The sequence below is a fragment of the Anopheles funestus genome, chromosome 3RL (assembly GCF_943734845.2).
Source record: "Anopheles funestus chromosome 3RL, idAnoFuneDA-416_04, whole genome shotgun sequence".
NCBI lineage: Eukaryota > Metazoa > Arthropoda > Insecta > Diptera > Culicidae > Anopheles > Anopheles funestus.
Genome location: NC_064599.1, coordinates 23,994,805 through 24,007,239, shown reverse-complemented (window position 1 = coordinate 24,007,239; position 12,435 = coordinate 23,994,805). Strand labels below are relative to the sequence as shown.

At 38.2% G+C, this 12,435-nt stretch overlaps 2 protein-coding genes across 30 annotated transcripts in view; both read left to right on the top strand.

The window, feature by feature from the left end:
- The window catches only part of LOC125772055 (calcium uniporter protein, mitochondrial), a 117,942-nt gene extending 116,575 nt beyond the window's left edge, over positions 1 to 1,367 (top strand). For all 4 annotated transcript variants that reach the window (XM_049443385.1, XM_049443384.1, XM_049443383.1 and 1 more), the window contains exons 7-8: positions 91 to 294; positions 371 to 1,367. In XM_049443385.1, coding sequence (XP_049299342.1) covers positions 91 to 294; positions 371 to 670 — 504 coding nt within the window. In that variant the 3' untranslated portion in view covers positions 671 to 1,367. The remainder of the gene's footprint in view (positions 1 to 90; positions 295 to 370) is intronic.
- A 5,591-nt stretch (positions 1,368 to 6,958) lies between these two features.
- The window catches only part of LOC125772034 (serine/threonine-protein kinase mig-15), a 54,771-nt gene continuing 49,294 nt past the window's right edge, over positions 6,959 to 12,435 (top strand). For 3 of the 26 annotated variants that reach the window (XM_049443330.1, XM_049443327.1, XM_049443310.1), the window contains exons 1-2: positions 6,964 to 7,186; positions 9,761 to 10,136. In XM_049443330.1, coding sequence (XP_049299287.1) covers positions 10,068 to 10,136 — 69 coding nt within the window. In that variant the 5' untranslated portion in view covers positions 6,964 to 7,186; positions 9,761 to 10,067. Of the gene's footprint in view, positions 7,348 to 8,402; positions 8,811 to 9,467; positions 9,546 to 9,760; positions 10,137 to 12,435 lie in introns of those variants that run through there. The other 23 variants (XM_049443332.1, XM_049443331.1, XM_049443329.1 and 20 more) reach the window with 19 other exon arrangements.

Genomic DNA, 12,435 nt, shown 5'->3' with positions numbered 1-12,435 from the left:
AGACGCACACCCAAAAAAAGGCCTAGCGGTATTAATTTATAGCTTTTCCCGTGTGTCTTTTTTCCTTTGTGATTACCTTCCCTTTTGTAGAAAAAGAACGAACTAGACCAGAAGGCGGCCCGAAAGACGAATGCCCTAACCTGGGTCGGGTTGGGCCTGATGTCCGTACAGTTCGGTGTGCTCGCCCGGCTAACCTGGTGGGAATACTCCTGGGATATTATGGAACCGGTGACGTACTTCGTCACGTACGGTACGGCAATGGCCGCGTACGCTTACTTCGTCCTTACCAAGCAGGTACAGTATTGTTGGAAGTTTTAAAAAAGTTTACATTTTAAATTTATCACACTTAATATTGTGCTTTTTGTTTTAGGAATACCTACTACCGGACGTGAAAGATCGTCAGCATTTGATTACGCTGCACAAAGCGGCAAAGAAGGCGGGCATAAATTTGGCCGAATACAACGACATTAAGCGACAAATCGCGGAAATTGAGCACGATCTGCGCCGGCTGCGCGATCCCCTGTACATGCATCTGCCGGCACCACCGCCAAAGACCAAAACGTTTAGCGCGAGTGAAATTGCGTTCGCGAAAAAGCAACAGCTAAAGGCGACGCTCGAGATGCAACCGATGGTCGATACGGCTGGCGGTGCGCTCAAGAGTAAACACTAAGAGAAGCGAAACCACAGGACCACACAGTGTTGCTTGTGTTTGTGTGACTATCGTAGAGAAGAGTTCGTTTTGTTCTGTACGCGATAATGTTCGAGTTTAAGCTAGTGAAAGAAGCAAAAAAAACCCGTAGCAAGGCGAGATATGGTTGTAAACTGCTCGTATAAGCAACAATCCATTTTTAAACATCACATCGAACATAAAACAAAACAAAACACGATTATAACATAAAGAACCCATTGGAGGAAAAGCCGCACAAATCGTGAATAACGACAAAGCCACAAAATGGTGTGTACAGTAGCAGCGATTCGATGTAAGCTTTTCCCGCCGATAACGAATCAAAAGCACTAGCGTGAGTGCTTTTCTATCCACACTGCGTAAGGACCCTCGCGCCAGAGAAACACAACGCGCGCTTTGTGTATTGGGAAAAGAATGGTATAATGCTTCAGTTTGAGTGCCTGAAAGGTGCCGTTTGCCTACTACTAGTACTACTATTACTACTACTACTACTACTACTACTACTTAATGCCTCACAATCAACACAACACCTTCAGTGTGGAGGCCAGTACTTATCGCACACATCACACAATGTAAAAGGTCCTGTTCGTGCTACGGAGCTAAGCGACGTTGTTTCGGTTTTTTTTATTTCATCACTTGTTTTACATATTTTGTTGCGGCAAATTTTTATATATTACCCCCCCCCCCCCCCCCTTTCTCAGTGTTAAATTATACTTCAACTATTACCTCACAAAACGTCCCTCCCACAAATGCAATAGCACAATAGGTTTCGTGCATCTCGGAGAGCGTCTAATGTGCATTTTTCTATCACGAATCGAATTGTTGTTAGTTAGTATGTGTGTGTGTGTGTTTACTTACCGAAAGGTTATATAGTGCCTCAGTTAATGAATCTCACCCTTGAGCAGAATGTCATTTGTTTGTATTGAGTTTATTGTTTTTTTTAAGAACGCCATTTGTAACGCACACAGATTCAGGTTATATTGAATGGGCGGAAAGATCTGAGGGCACACTTAAAATTTAAATCGACAGGCGTTCGTAGTGTGTTATAAAAGTGTAAACGCTTCTTATGTATGTTTATTTTTCATAGTTTCTTAATGGGATTTTAATAAATCGACAGATTAAATTTAGTTTATATTTTATCAACTTTTTGTTTGTATAACTTTCAGGGCTGCTTTTTTATGTTTTTTTTTGTTTATTTAAGTAATACATGGATTTAATTTGTATTTTCGTTATTTTAATAGAGTAATAATCGAGCTCCACCATACATATTCAGCATTATTGGTGCCTTTTCTTTATCTATACACTAAAAAAACGCACACAAAACTGTGTGACACTGACAAAATCCACTTTTTACTTGTACTTTACTGTACTTTGTTGTACTGATTGATTTATTCTTAAAATAACTAGAACTGTTAATATTGTTGAAGATATGCTGTGTACATTAGGCTAGTGGTAATTGAAAATTTGAAACACTATTTGCCAGATTTGCTAACACGAATACCTAGCAAGTGTTTAAACAAACCTGCATGAAGAAAATCATTAAGTTACCATTAAAAATTATTAGTAACAATTAGAAATGAAAAGAAAAACCGGAAAAAGTGTAAGGTTGTGTATGGAAGAAAAGAAGGAAAGAAGGAAAAGGAAACGAGAGCACGAGAGAGGGTTTACAGTTGTGAACAGAACTACAGTTAACGAAATACTTTTGAAGTAAACATGCACAAAACAACATAAAAGCAAATGGTGACAATTGTTATCGACGGTGGCTAACTAAAACGCAGGCTAAGCTAAATTAATATTAAACCTTTTTCTAGGAACAAAACAAAAATACACACAAACAGTGAAGCGGGACGAAAACTTCATCACTTTCACACAATCTCAACATCTTGCCTTCCGTCTACCGCAAGCAAGACAGGAAACGAATGCTAGAACAGCAAAAGGAATTAAGATTACGCCCGTTAGCTAAACTCTTACTCCCGTTAGGAATGCTCTTAACTTGTTTGTCGTTTCTCGTTTTTTAGCGGCGCAAGCACGAACCCCTCTGTAGCGATTCTGGCACCATCTCATTGGGCCTGCTTTATCTTACTAGAAGAAAATCAAATCGAGCTTTTCATGCCAACTCGCCAGCAATGCAGTGTGAGAAAAGGGGCAACAAACTCGCTGCTACAACTGTAAGCTTTCATACGCTCCACAAGGCTTTAACGATCGTCAAGCTGTACGTAGAACGCGAATGAAAACAAACAACAAATCTCATTCTTCTATGCCTCGAATATGCTGTATTAGCAGTATTAGAATTAGCAATTCTTTCTACAAGAAGAACAAAATCTTCAAGGTTTAAGCATGGTGGACGGTGAACGTCTCCGACTATGGGCGAGTAATGGGGGAGAAAATTTTCCCTTAGGCGTGCAAAAAAAAAAAAAACAGTTCAAACACAGTTCTGTTAAGTGAGATCGAATCGAAAACATTGGATAGAAATTACTAAAACTACCTTCTAGAGAGTGAAATCAAGCATAAGGTGAAACAAGCAAATGCACAAGCTGTCTATCGTTAACTGTGACCAACCAAACTGTAGTGATCGTTTCACCACGGTGCAAACCTCCACGTTCAAACCCAGTTTGATAAATCCTTTTTAGAGCCATTTTTAAACCCTACTTAAAATCAACCATCTTTATCAATAGGGACGTGGATATACAAGGAGGCGCAAACCAATCTCCACAGCAGGCAATCTGTTTGCTTTAACTGGTAGCAACCGACTGCTGGTTTAGATAATTAGATTTATCTCTCTTTCTATCTCTCTCTCTCTCTTTCTAATCGTTCGAAAGCGTATAAGAAATAGTTAAACCTCAAAGCTTTCTCCGACACTTTTACCGAAAGTTATTAGACCTAGCTTATACATAAAACAAAACAAAACAAACAATCGCTAGTTTAGGTATCGTTGACTAACGCTGGCATACTTTCTGCTTTCTTATCGCGTCTGTAACCGCGATATTTAAGCACTTCACATTACCATGCACGCGGTTCCAATTAGTCTACGGGCATACTTTGTTCTACACCTAGCCACATATCTTTCACCTGTGCGTTCCTTCGTTTGTTTGTAGTTGTTCGTTGAGGGAACTCTTTATAATCTTTCTCTTCCAATTTAAACGCATTTGCCTTTCCCTGTGCTCCCTGTTTTAGCTAGCTAAAATCGAACTGATAACTGTTAAACTAATAATTCTTCTTCCACTTCGATCAAAATACTATTTAAAGAGAAAACAAAACATCCTATCTAACTAAACTTACATATTTTTTTTAATTTTTTGTTTTTATTCTATTCTTACACAAACACACATTCGGCATCCTACACTACAAGCGAGTATTAAACAAAGAATACTTACCCCGTTAACTAAACAACCCTTTATCAAGTGCCAACAGCAAAAAAAAACAAACCGAACGAAAGTAAACAATCGATTACAAAAAAAAGGTATTTGCGACGAGAGAGAAAGCAGAGAAACAGAAGAAGAATATGAAACTACAAGCACGTAAACCCATTCACTATCTTACCTCCTGTGAGAAGAAACAACATAACACGGTTATATCTTCTCTTTTGTCCCTAACTATTTAACTAGAAGCTAATGAAGAACCGTGTGCGGGGTTTGCCACTTACCCAACATTTGCAGTCAGCAACTACTTTATGGGAGATTACATAAGAATTAGCAAAGCAGAGAATGTAGAATAGAGAAAAGAAAGTAATGGAACAAATGTCAGAATGTGGGTGAGATAAATTGAAAACAAAACTACCTGTTCTCAAAAAAAAACTATCACGTTCACTGAAAATGAAGTTAATCAACATTATTTGCGAAACAAACAAACAAACAAACAAATGGGAAACGTATATTCAACGAACAGTTTTGTTACACCGACAGCCATGACGACGATGTGGAAGTTGTGTATATTACCAGAAGAAAATAAATTACTACGATCGTACGCATAAAACAAAGGCGAATGCAAAAGAAAAGGAAAAAAGTTTCAAGCTAACAGTGAATTCACTTAAAGAACTATAAAAACTTGAAGAAAGCAAAATAAAATCAGATGAGCAAATGCGTAAATGAAAAAGTCAGCAAACAAATACAAATACAAAAGAAGACACCACAGTATGATAGAGCGTGACAGAGGAAAGAGATTGTAACAAGTATTGCCCGTAAGGAGAAAATTAAATTTATAATATTATCCGCAAAGTATTAGTAAGCAACGAAACATCGGCGAACGAAAAGGAAAACTGTGAAAATGAATCGAAAACTGTAAGATTTTTCCCATGTACCCGGAACCGTTAAAAAAGGCAAAGCCAGCAAAGACTAGAGGAACTAACAAATTTAACATAAGCGATAGAACAAATAGCACCACAGACCAGCCGGTTCTAACTTCCTTTTTCTTACCTTACCTTATTAACGCGATCGATGACGAGGGTTTGAGTGGAAGAAGAACAATGAAAATCATTCGCTAATCAATACTGCCCACGTACAATGAACGATTTTGGGCCACTTTGAAGACGGAACTATGCGTTAATCTTGCGCGTATGGGTGTAATGTGTGCGTTTGTTTCGTCATTGCAGAAGAAAACAGCTGAGGAAAAGGAACATTTGTTTGTACATATAATTAATGCCGGTAGTGTAACTAATGTTGACTAATGGTGTGTTGTCAGGACAAGAAAAAGGAACCATTAGCGAGGTGGTAATAGAATGGTAAAGGAATATCCCGTTCCCAATTTCGATGATAATCCGATGATGTTAGAATTAAATTCCGAAGTGGTATTGCGTTTCAAACTCGTAGAAAAATTTTCGGTTTTAAAACGATCGTTGAAGGGAAAGTGTTCAATCTAACTAAATCCAACATTTGAAAGATCACAAGAACTCTCTTGTTTTTCTCCCGAATTCCCCCTCCACGTAGGCTAGCGTACGAAAGAGTGATCTTACTAAAAGCAGCAACGCGATCAAATCGCGCACTTGCGAAAGAAACAACATGAAAAGAAAACACATTAACCTAATGAGAAAACTTATAGTATGAATAACGAAACACAAACTACACACTATTAACTGCTGCTATTAACCTTTGTTTTATGTTTCGAGCCCACTACAAACCAAGTGGATTTAAACTAACAAACTAACGTACTAATGTGTTGTTTCTTTTATCTTAAAGATTAAGCTAAGCTAATGGGTGTGGCGCTGTGATTGCACTGTGTGCTCACGATTCCCTCGTAACAAGAGTGTGGGATGGTGGGTGATTTTGTTTGTCGAATCTAGGAACAATAATTTGAAATTAGATTAAGCCACCTGTTTTTGGCACGATTAACTTGCAGTCGTGTGTGTTCGTGTGATTTTGAAGAAGAAGAAAAAAAGTTCGTCTTTGCAAGTCAACTGAAAGAATGTCACAGTTTTCCGTTGATACGGGTGTTTTAATATCCCTGTTTAAATCTAAACCGTAAGTAATCTCGCGGGCATTACGATGAAGTTTGAATTGTGTCGATTGAAAAGATTTTAGTTACCCTACCGTTGTGAAAGAAAATGCTATCTCAATGAAAATAAAAACAAAAGTAAAATAAATCACGCGTTTCAATCAATTCGACATCGTTTGATAACGTTCGAAATTGATGTTTAGATTTATAATTTAAATTTATTTTCTTTCTATAATGATGGAAATAATTTTTCTAAATTTTCCAAAGTTGAGTTGAAATGTTTATGCATTAGGTAGGAAAAAACCGTCTTTTCAAATAACATTTTTGAAATCTTTCATCGGAACAGCAGTTTGACATTTCAGTGCAGCTCTCATATGAAATTCAACAGCAAGCGAGAGCGAGATGGCACGTGTGTTGTCAAAAATATGCTAGCGATGGACACGCACGCAGCGTTTTCACTTTGTTTGTTTGTTAATTATATGTTTTGTTTTACATTTATACAACTATTAGCTTTATTTATTCATGCTTTTATGTAGTATCAATATTTTGTAAATATTTGCAACTTATAATACTAGCTAGTCTGTTCAATGTAGGAAACTTTCGAATCGATTTCCTTTAAACAGCATTTAAGCAGCATAGGAGCTACATCGTGCAGCATTCGTTTGAATTTTTTTATCGGTTTCCTTAGTCATATTTCTTTAAAATTAACTACAATATAATAAAACACACTTAAAAATATTACTTATCTTCTCCAACTATGTATGTGCTCGTAAATACGAGTTGTAATTCGCATATATTTTTCGCCTTCTGTCAAAACTCGTGCACGAAAATGGCATTCCAAACCGGGATGTGAGCTAACCATCTCTACATTGACGTTGAAAAATGGCTTCCCAACGCAGACTACGAGTCGAACTGATCTTCATACAATTCAGTCGAGAGCAAGCAGTCGGTGCGTGTTAGTGGTGCGTAAGAGCAAATGCGAAGAAAAGATGTCGATTTCTCATGCGGTGTAATAACGGTGCACTTATAATGCTGAGCAAATCATAAAAATTCAGCTTCTATTGTGCGTTTAGCGTACGTAATGTGGTGGTATTCGGTTGCTGCACAGATTCAATTAAGAAGTTTGCCGTGTGTTTAGTGCGTGCGAGTGTGCGTTCGCACACCGATTTCGGCTTTTGTGTGGTGCTGCAATCTTTCTGTGGGGAGATTTTTTTTTCGCCTGCTCTCTCAACACGGTGCGAATAATCGACGTAGACAAAAAGCGTACGAAAAGGATTCGATGTGTCCGACCAACCAATCTCATTGATTGCGTATGTGCGTGCGTGTGTGTTGGAGTGTAAATTTGGCTTTTCTGCCCTAACCATTAAACAGGCCGTGTGGTGTATTTCACTATTATTAAAACATCTATCCTAAAAGGCCCGTGAATCCATGTTTCTACAATTTTTGTGTCCTTTTTCTTGTCCAATTTGTGAAAAACATGTTCACTATCAAGCCCTTCTTCCTTTCGTCTCTTCGTGTTCATCAATCATGAGCGGCTTGATGTGTGCGTAGCTCACCGTAAACGATACGCAGTGTGTGTGCTTAAAATATGATTATCTAGTAAAACGTACCCATAGTAACAGTAAATGAAGTAAATTTAATGTAATTTCCTAGCGAATATTTTCCAGTTTTAGTGTGCAAAAAAAAAGTGACGAGACAGAAGTTTGCCGTCGCCCCGTAGTGTATGCGCATACGTGTGTAGTGGTGCGAACGATGGGTGTTTGCTCTTGAACGGTAAGAATTTCGTTAGAAAGAGCGAGCACGAACGATGAAGAGCTGAAGTTAGAATAAAGAACTAAAGAGAGCGGTTCTCGATGCTTGAATGAAGGAAGGAAAGAGAGAGAGCGATAATGGGTGTTTTTTTACATTTCAATCAAAGTTAACCTGCTCATTTGAGTTGCGCTATCGGACACTTTCTGTCTCAGGCACACACACAAACACATTCAAACATCCATCGTAATGCGTTTTTGATGTTTCGCATAGAGATTTGTTTCCAGCTTTTTTTTTTCTTTCTTGCATTGTGCGTACATTTGGTTTTTGTGTATATGTGTGTTTGTGTGTGTACGTACTTCATGTGCCGATTGTTGGGTTGCTTGGCAAGTGGAAAATAATCTTCGCTTCCACCCTTAATTCTTTCCACCTCGAATTTTCACGCACACACTGACGGATGCTCTGCTGATGCTGCCTATGGTGAAAACAGTTTTCTTAGTTTGTTTGGTAGAAATTTTTCATACACACCACGTGTGTAGAATGAAAAGTGTAGCAGGGTGTTTTTTTTTCCTTTTTTTAGACAAAATAGTATTTTTTTCCTGTTCGCAATGTTTAGTACACTTGCATGTTTACCGGGAACAATAGAATAGGAACAACGGGTGCCTTGCGGTGTATATTGTGCTAAATTTCGCCTTCTGGCTGTGTGCGTGTGTAGGTGTGTGGATCGTTTTTTTTCTTGCTGCTGCATCTCTTGTATTTCATCATCGCAAATAAAATCATGTCTCATCTCGTTGAATTTCTCTCGTGCTCTCTCAGGTGCGCCTTTGCTCTCTCGCTCTCGCTCTGTATCTTCGCATGAATGTTTTCGTCCAGTCCATGCTAAAACGTTCTTTCATTATCGATTGAACATCAGCGAGTTGTTCACCGGCAACATTACGGCTAATTGAAGGTAGTTCCGGTTAAAACGGTGGAAAGATTTTCATTCCGCTTCCTAGCCAAGTGTCACGTCATGTTCTTTGCGTGATTTCTATTGTTTTGCTTTCGTTCGTTCGTGTGTGTGGGGTATGCTGTTGCCTTGGTGATTCACTGAAATGGAAAGAAGAACTTAGTTTGCTGCGTTTGTTATGCGTCTGCCTTAAATGGTGATAATATAAGAAACAGTGATATGGGAATGTTTTAGAGTGCAGTTGTGCAAATGTTCCGCAAAATAAAATAAGGAATGATTAGAACACACAAGTATTGTGTTTGCAACTTAACTTCAGTACCCGTCGTGTATGCGTGTGTAGTTGTGCTTTATAAGAGTGTGTTTTATTCGCATACTTCAAGTGTGTTGATTAAATTATCATTTTTCCTGGAATTATAAAATAAATATGATTATGTTTTTCTACACCAAAGTTCTACCCTTTTGATTAAAGGGGGGGTGAAAGACCCTTTAAATTTCAAGGTGCATTTCGCTTCCGGCATTTTACTTCCGCAACAATCATTGCTCACACACACACACCACGATGCGAGTGTAGGGGTGTGTTTCAGGATACTAAACTAAAGGCGGCGTACACACGTGCGCTAGTGTGCGAAGAAATATACTAAAAAAAAGTCCTTTTCACAGTAGGCGCTACGTGTTTTGGGCGATGGATGCGTGCGTGTGTGTGTGTGTTGGTGAAGTTTTGTAGCCGGTTGATTGCGTGTGCGTGTTAAAGAGTTGTGCAAAAATCACAATCAAAGTGAAGAGTGTGTGAAGTGCATGCGGTTTTGCCAAAAAAAGTGTGCGTTCACTATTTGTACACAAACATACCGAATTCGTTTTCAAAAGCAATAGAGAAGCATTGATTGTAGCTACCACAAATGTGTCATTTTTGTTACATTATTCAACTGGTTTTATTCCCCCTTTTTTTTACACAGCAGAACCGAATGAAGTGAAAAGTGCGTGAAATAAACCCAATTCTAGAGGAAAGCAAAAGTGTGCGTGCGTGTGTAGTGTTTTTTTTATTATTTCTTTTTGCTGACAGTACGTCATCTGACAACAGAGCATCAACGAAGTAGGCAGCATTTTTGACAGACGCACGGCACACAACACAAACTCTCCCCTTCGCCTTCCGAAGGGTAGAGAGAGAGAGAGAGTGAGTGAAAGAGGAAGCGTTTAGGAAAAGTGCTCGGTGCGTGTGAGAAAGGGACCGCCGATTAACGGGAGGGGGTGGTAGACGTCAAAATGGCGCACCAAATGCTGGCACCGTCCGTGAACTGTTCACTGGATGATATCGATCTGAACGCACTGAAGGTAAGTGAAGGGAAGAATGCACGGGAAAAAAGGGGCCGGAAGAGAGAGAGAGGGAGTGTGAGCAAGGCGTGCATGTTGTTGCACTCGGCGTGATGCATCATCGCTTCCTAGGATGCATTCACCACACATTGGTCAGCACACATTAAAATCACATCAAAATGCATCGTCGCTATGGATGCGCACGTGTTTGTGTGCGTGTGTATGTGGTTGTTCGTATTCTTCGCTGTTTGGGGCTGGTCTTTCCACTACATGCACCTCCCCTACATTTTTAAGGTGTGGTTGATCCCGTCTGTCAAAACGCCAGGAAGAAAGGGTGCGCTTCTTCTACTTCTTCGGTGGATTCTATGCGGAGCACTGCTCCAACGCCTGTCAGAATGTGACAGTTCTTCTTTTGCACGTACGTTCTGTTTTTTTCCTTTTCGCGGTATCTTCGCTCCAGTACAAACAAAAAGTTTGATAATTTTCTTTCCAACATTTAGCTGCTGAAATAATCGTCACAAGAAACATATTTCGTTCAAGAATGTAGTTTTATTTTTTGACACGTTTCTACCTATCAACATAACTTCTGACAAGGCGTTACCTATTAAAAATTCGACCGGAACTGTTTCCGGTATAAGGTCTCTCCTCCATGGGCAATCTTGCCCTCAGGATACCCTTAAACAGCCGTACGCTTCATTTGCAGTCGTGAAGCTATTTTCGATATGTTGTTTCCACTTGATCGGATCGTAGACCGAATGTGTCCAATCGACACAGATCCAACTGTGAAACCGGAACCGGAAACGTCCACTGTTATTTAATGACCTTGAACTACCGGCCTGGTCGGTTGCGTTCCGTCCTGTTGAACACCGGTTGTACGTATTTTTTTGTTTTGTTTTGTTTTGTTTTGCGCTGAGAACTTATGGAACTGGAGACCTCCCGTTGGGTAAAATGTGGTCGAAGACGATGGCGTCATCAGATTTGCTTTAGTTAAGATCTTATGGTAATGATTTTACTGGCAATGTTGTTGATGTTGGGCTGTGTATCACGTGTTAAATATTCAAATCTGTTTTTTTTACTGATGATTTTGATGATGTTTTAATGTAATTATGCGAAAATATGCGTTGAGTTTTTCTTTAAATTTATAAAAACAAATTTCTGAAGAGCATTTTGGAAAAAAGGTTTTTTAACACGTTGACGGTACATGTTCAGTGAATTGCCCGTAAGGCCACCGAATCACTCTTTGAATCATTTAGATTGCTTTGATTGCATTTCTTTTTGCATTTTTTCTCGTTCTCTTATAAATCATATTCACCAATTCTATTTATTATCTCTGTCGCTCTACGAAGTCGTTTGTTAAACTAATTTCTTGGAAACTCAATAGTATCGTCGGATTCTGAATCTGATAATTACGATGTTAATGATAGTGTTTGTTAACGAATTTACTCTCCAGATATTTTTAGAGCATTGTAGTTAGAAAAAAAAAGAAAAATCTCGAGAATATACCTCAACAATAAAGCACCATCCAATCAACTGCATGGAGTCCATTTATCGGACGACAAAAATCATTTGCTTTTGTGGAAGAAAATCAGCAAAGTTGGCCGCCTTTAGATATGACTGCTTATAACGTGTTCCAAAAGAAATGAAAAAGTTTCTTGGGTTATAGTTATGGATGGGATTGGTAAAAGTAATTACATTTGCAAATTAATTAAAAAAAATTGAATATATGCCTAAATGGTCAATATTTTATATTTTATATGTTTTGGTTAATTTCCAATATGACGCCTTATGGTCTTATGGTTGTCAATACGTTATATATGGCATAAAATAAAATGCTTCTCATTATTTAAAATGTAACTCAAAAAAACTGATGAAAATTGAAAGTTAATTGATTTTCAAATAATTGGGGCATTTTTAAGAAGAACAGCTTTAAATGTTCTCATTCTGAATTCAGTTTTCGGTCTATAATTTCGTTATATATAAGTTTATATCGGAGATGTTTTTACATATAAATAAAAAAAATGTTATTGCTTTTAATATATCCGACTCAATTATCACTTCTTATAATCTGTTTTGAAGAATATGCAATCAACCCGTAACTAACTTGTAAATATTATATTAAGTTTTTATTAGGAAAATATCGTTCTTGTTTCTATACTGTCTTACGAGTTCTATTATCTTATGCTCTTTTTGCAAACCTTTTTGCTATGCGTTATCGTAACGCATTATGCTTGAAAAATGTATCTTCATATCCTCTTTCACCTTAATTGAACATTCGTTTTCTGCACAACGTCTCAGTGTCACTTCTTAAATAAATGCAAAC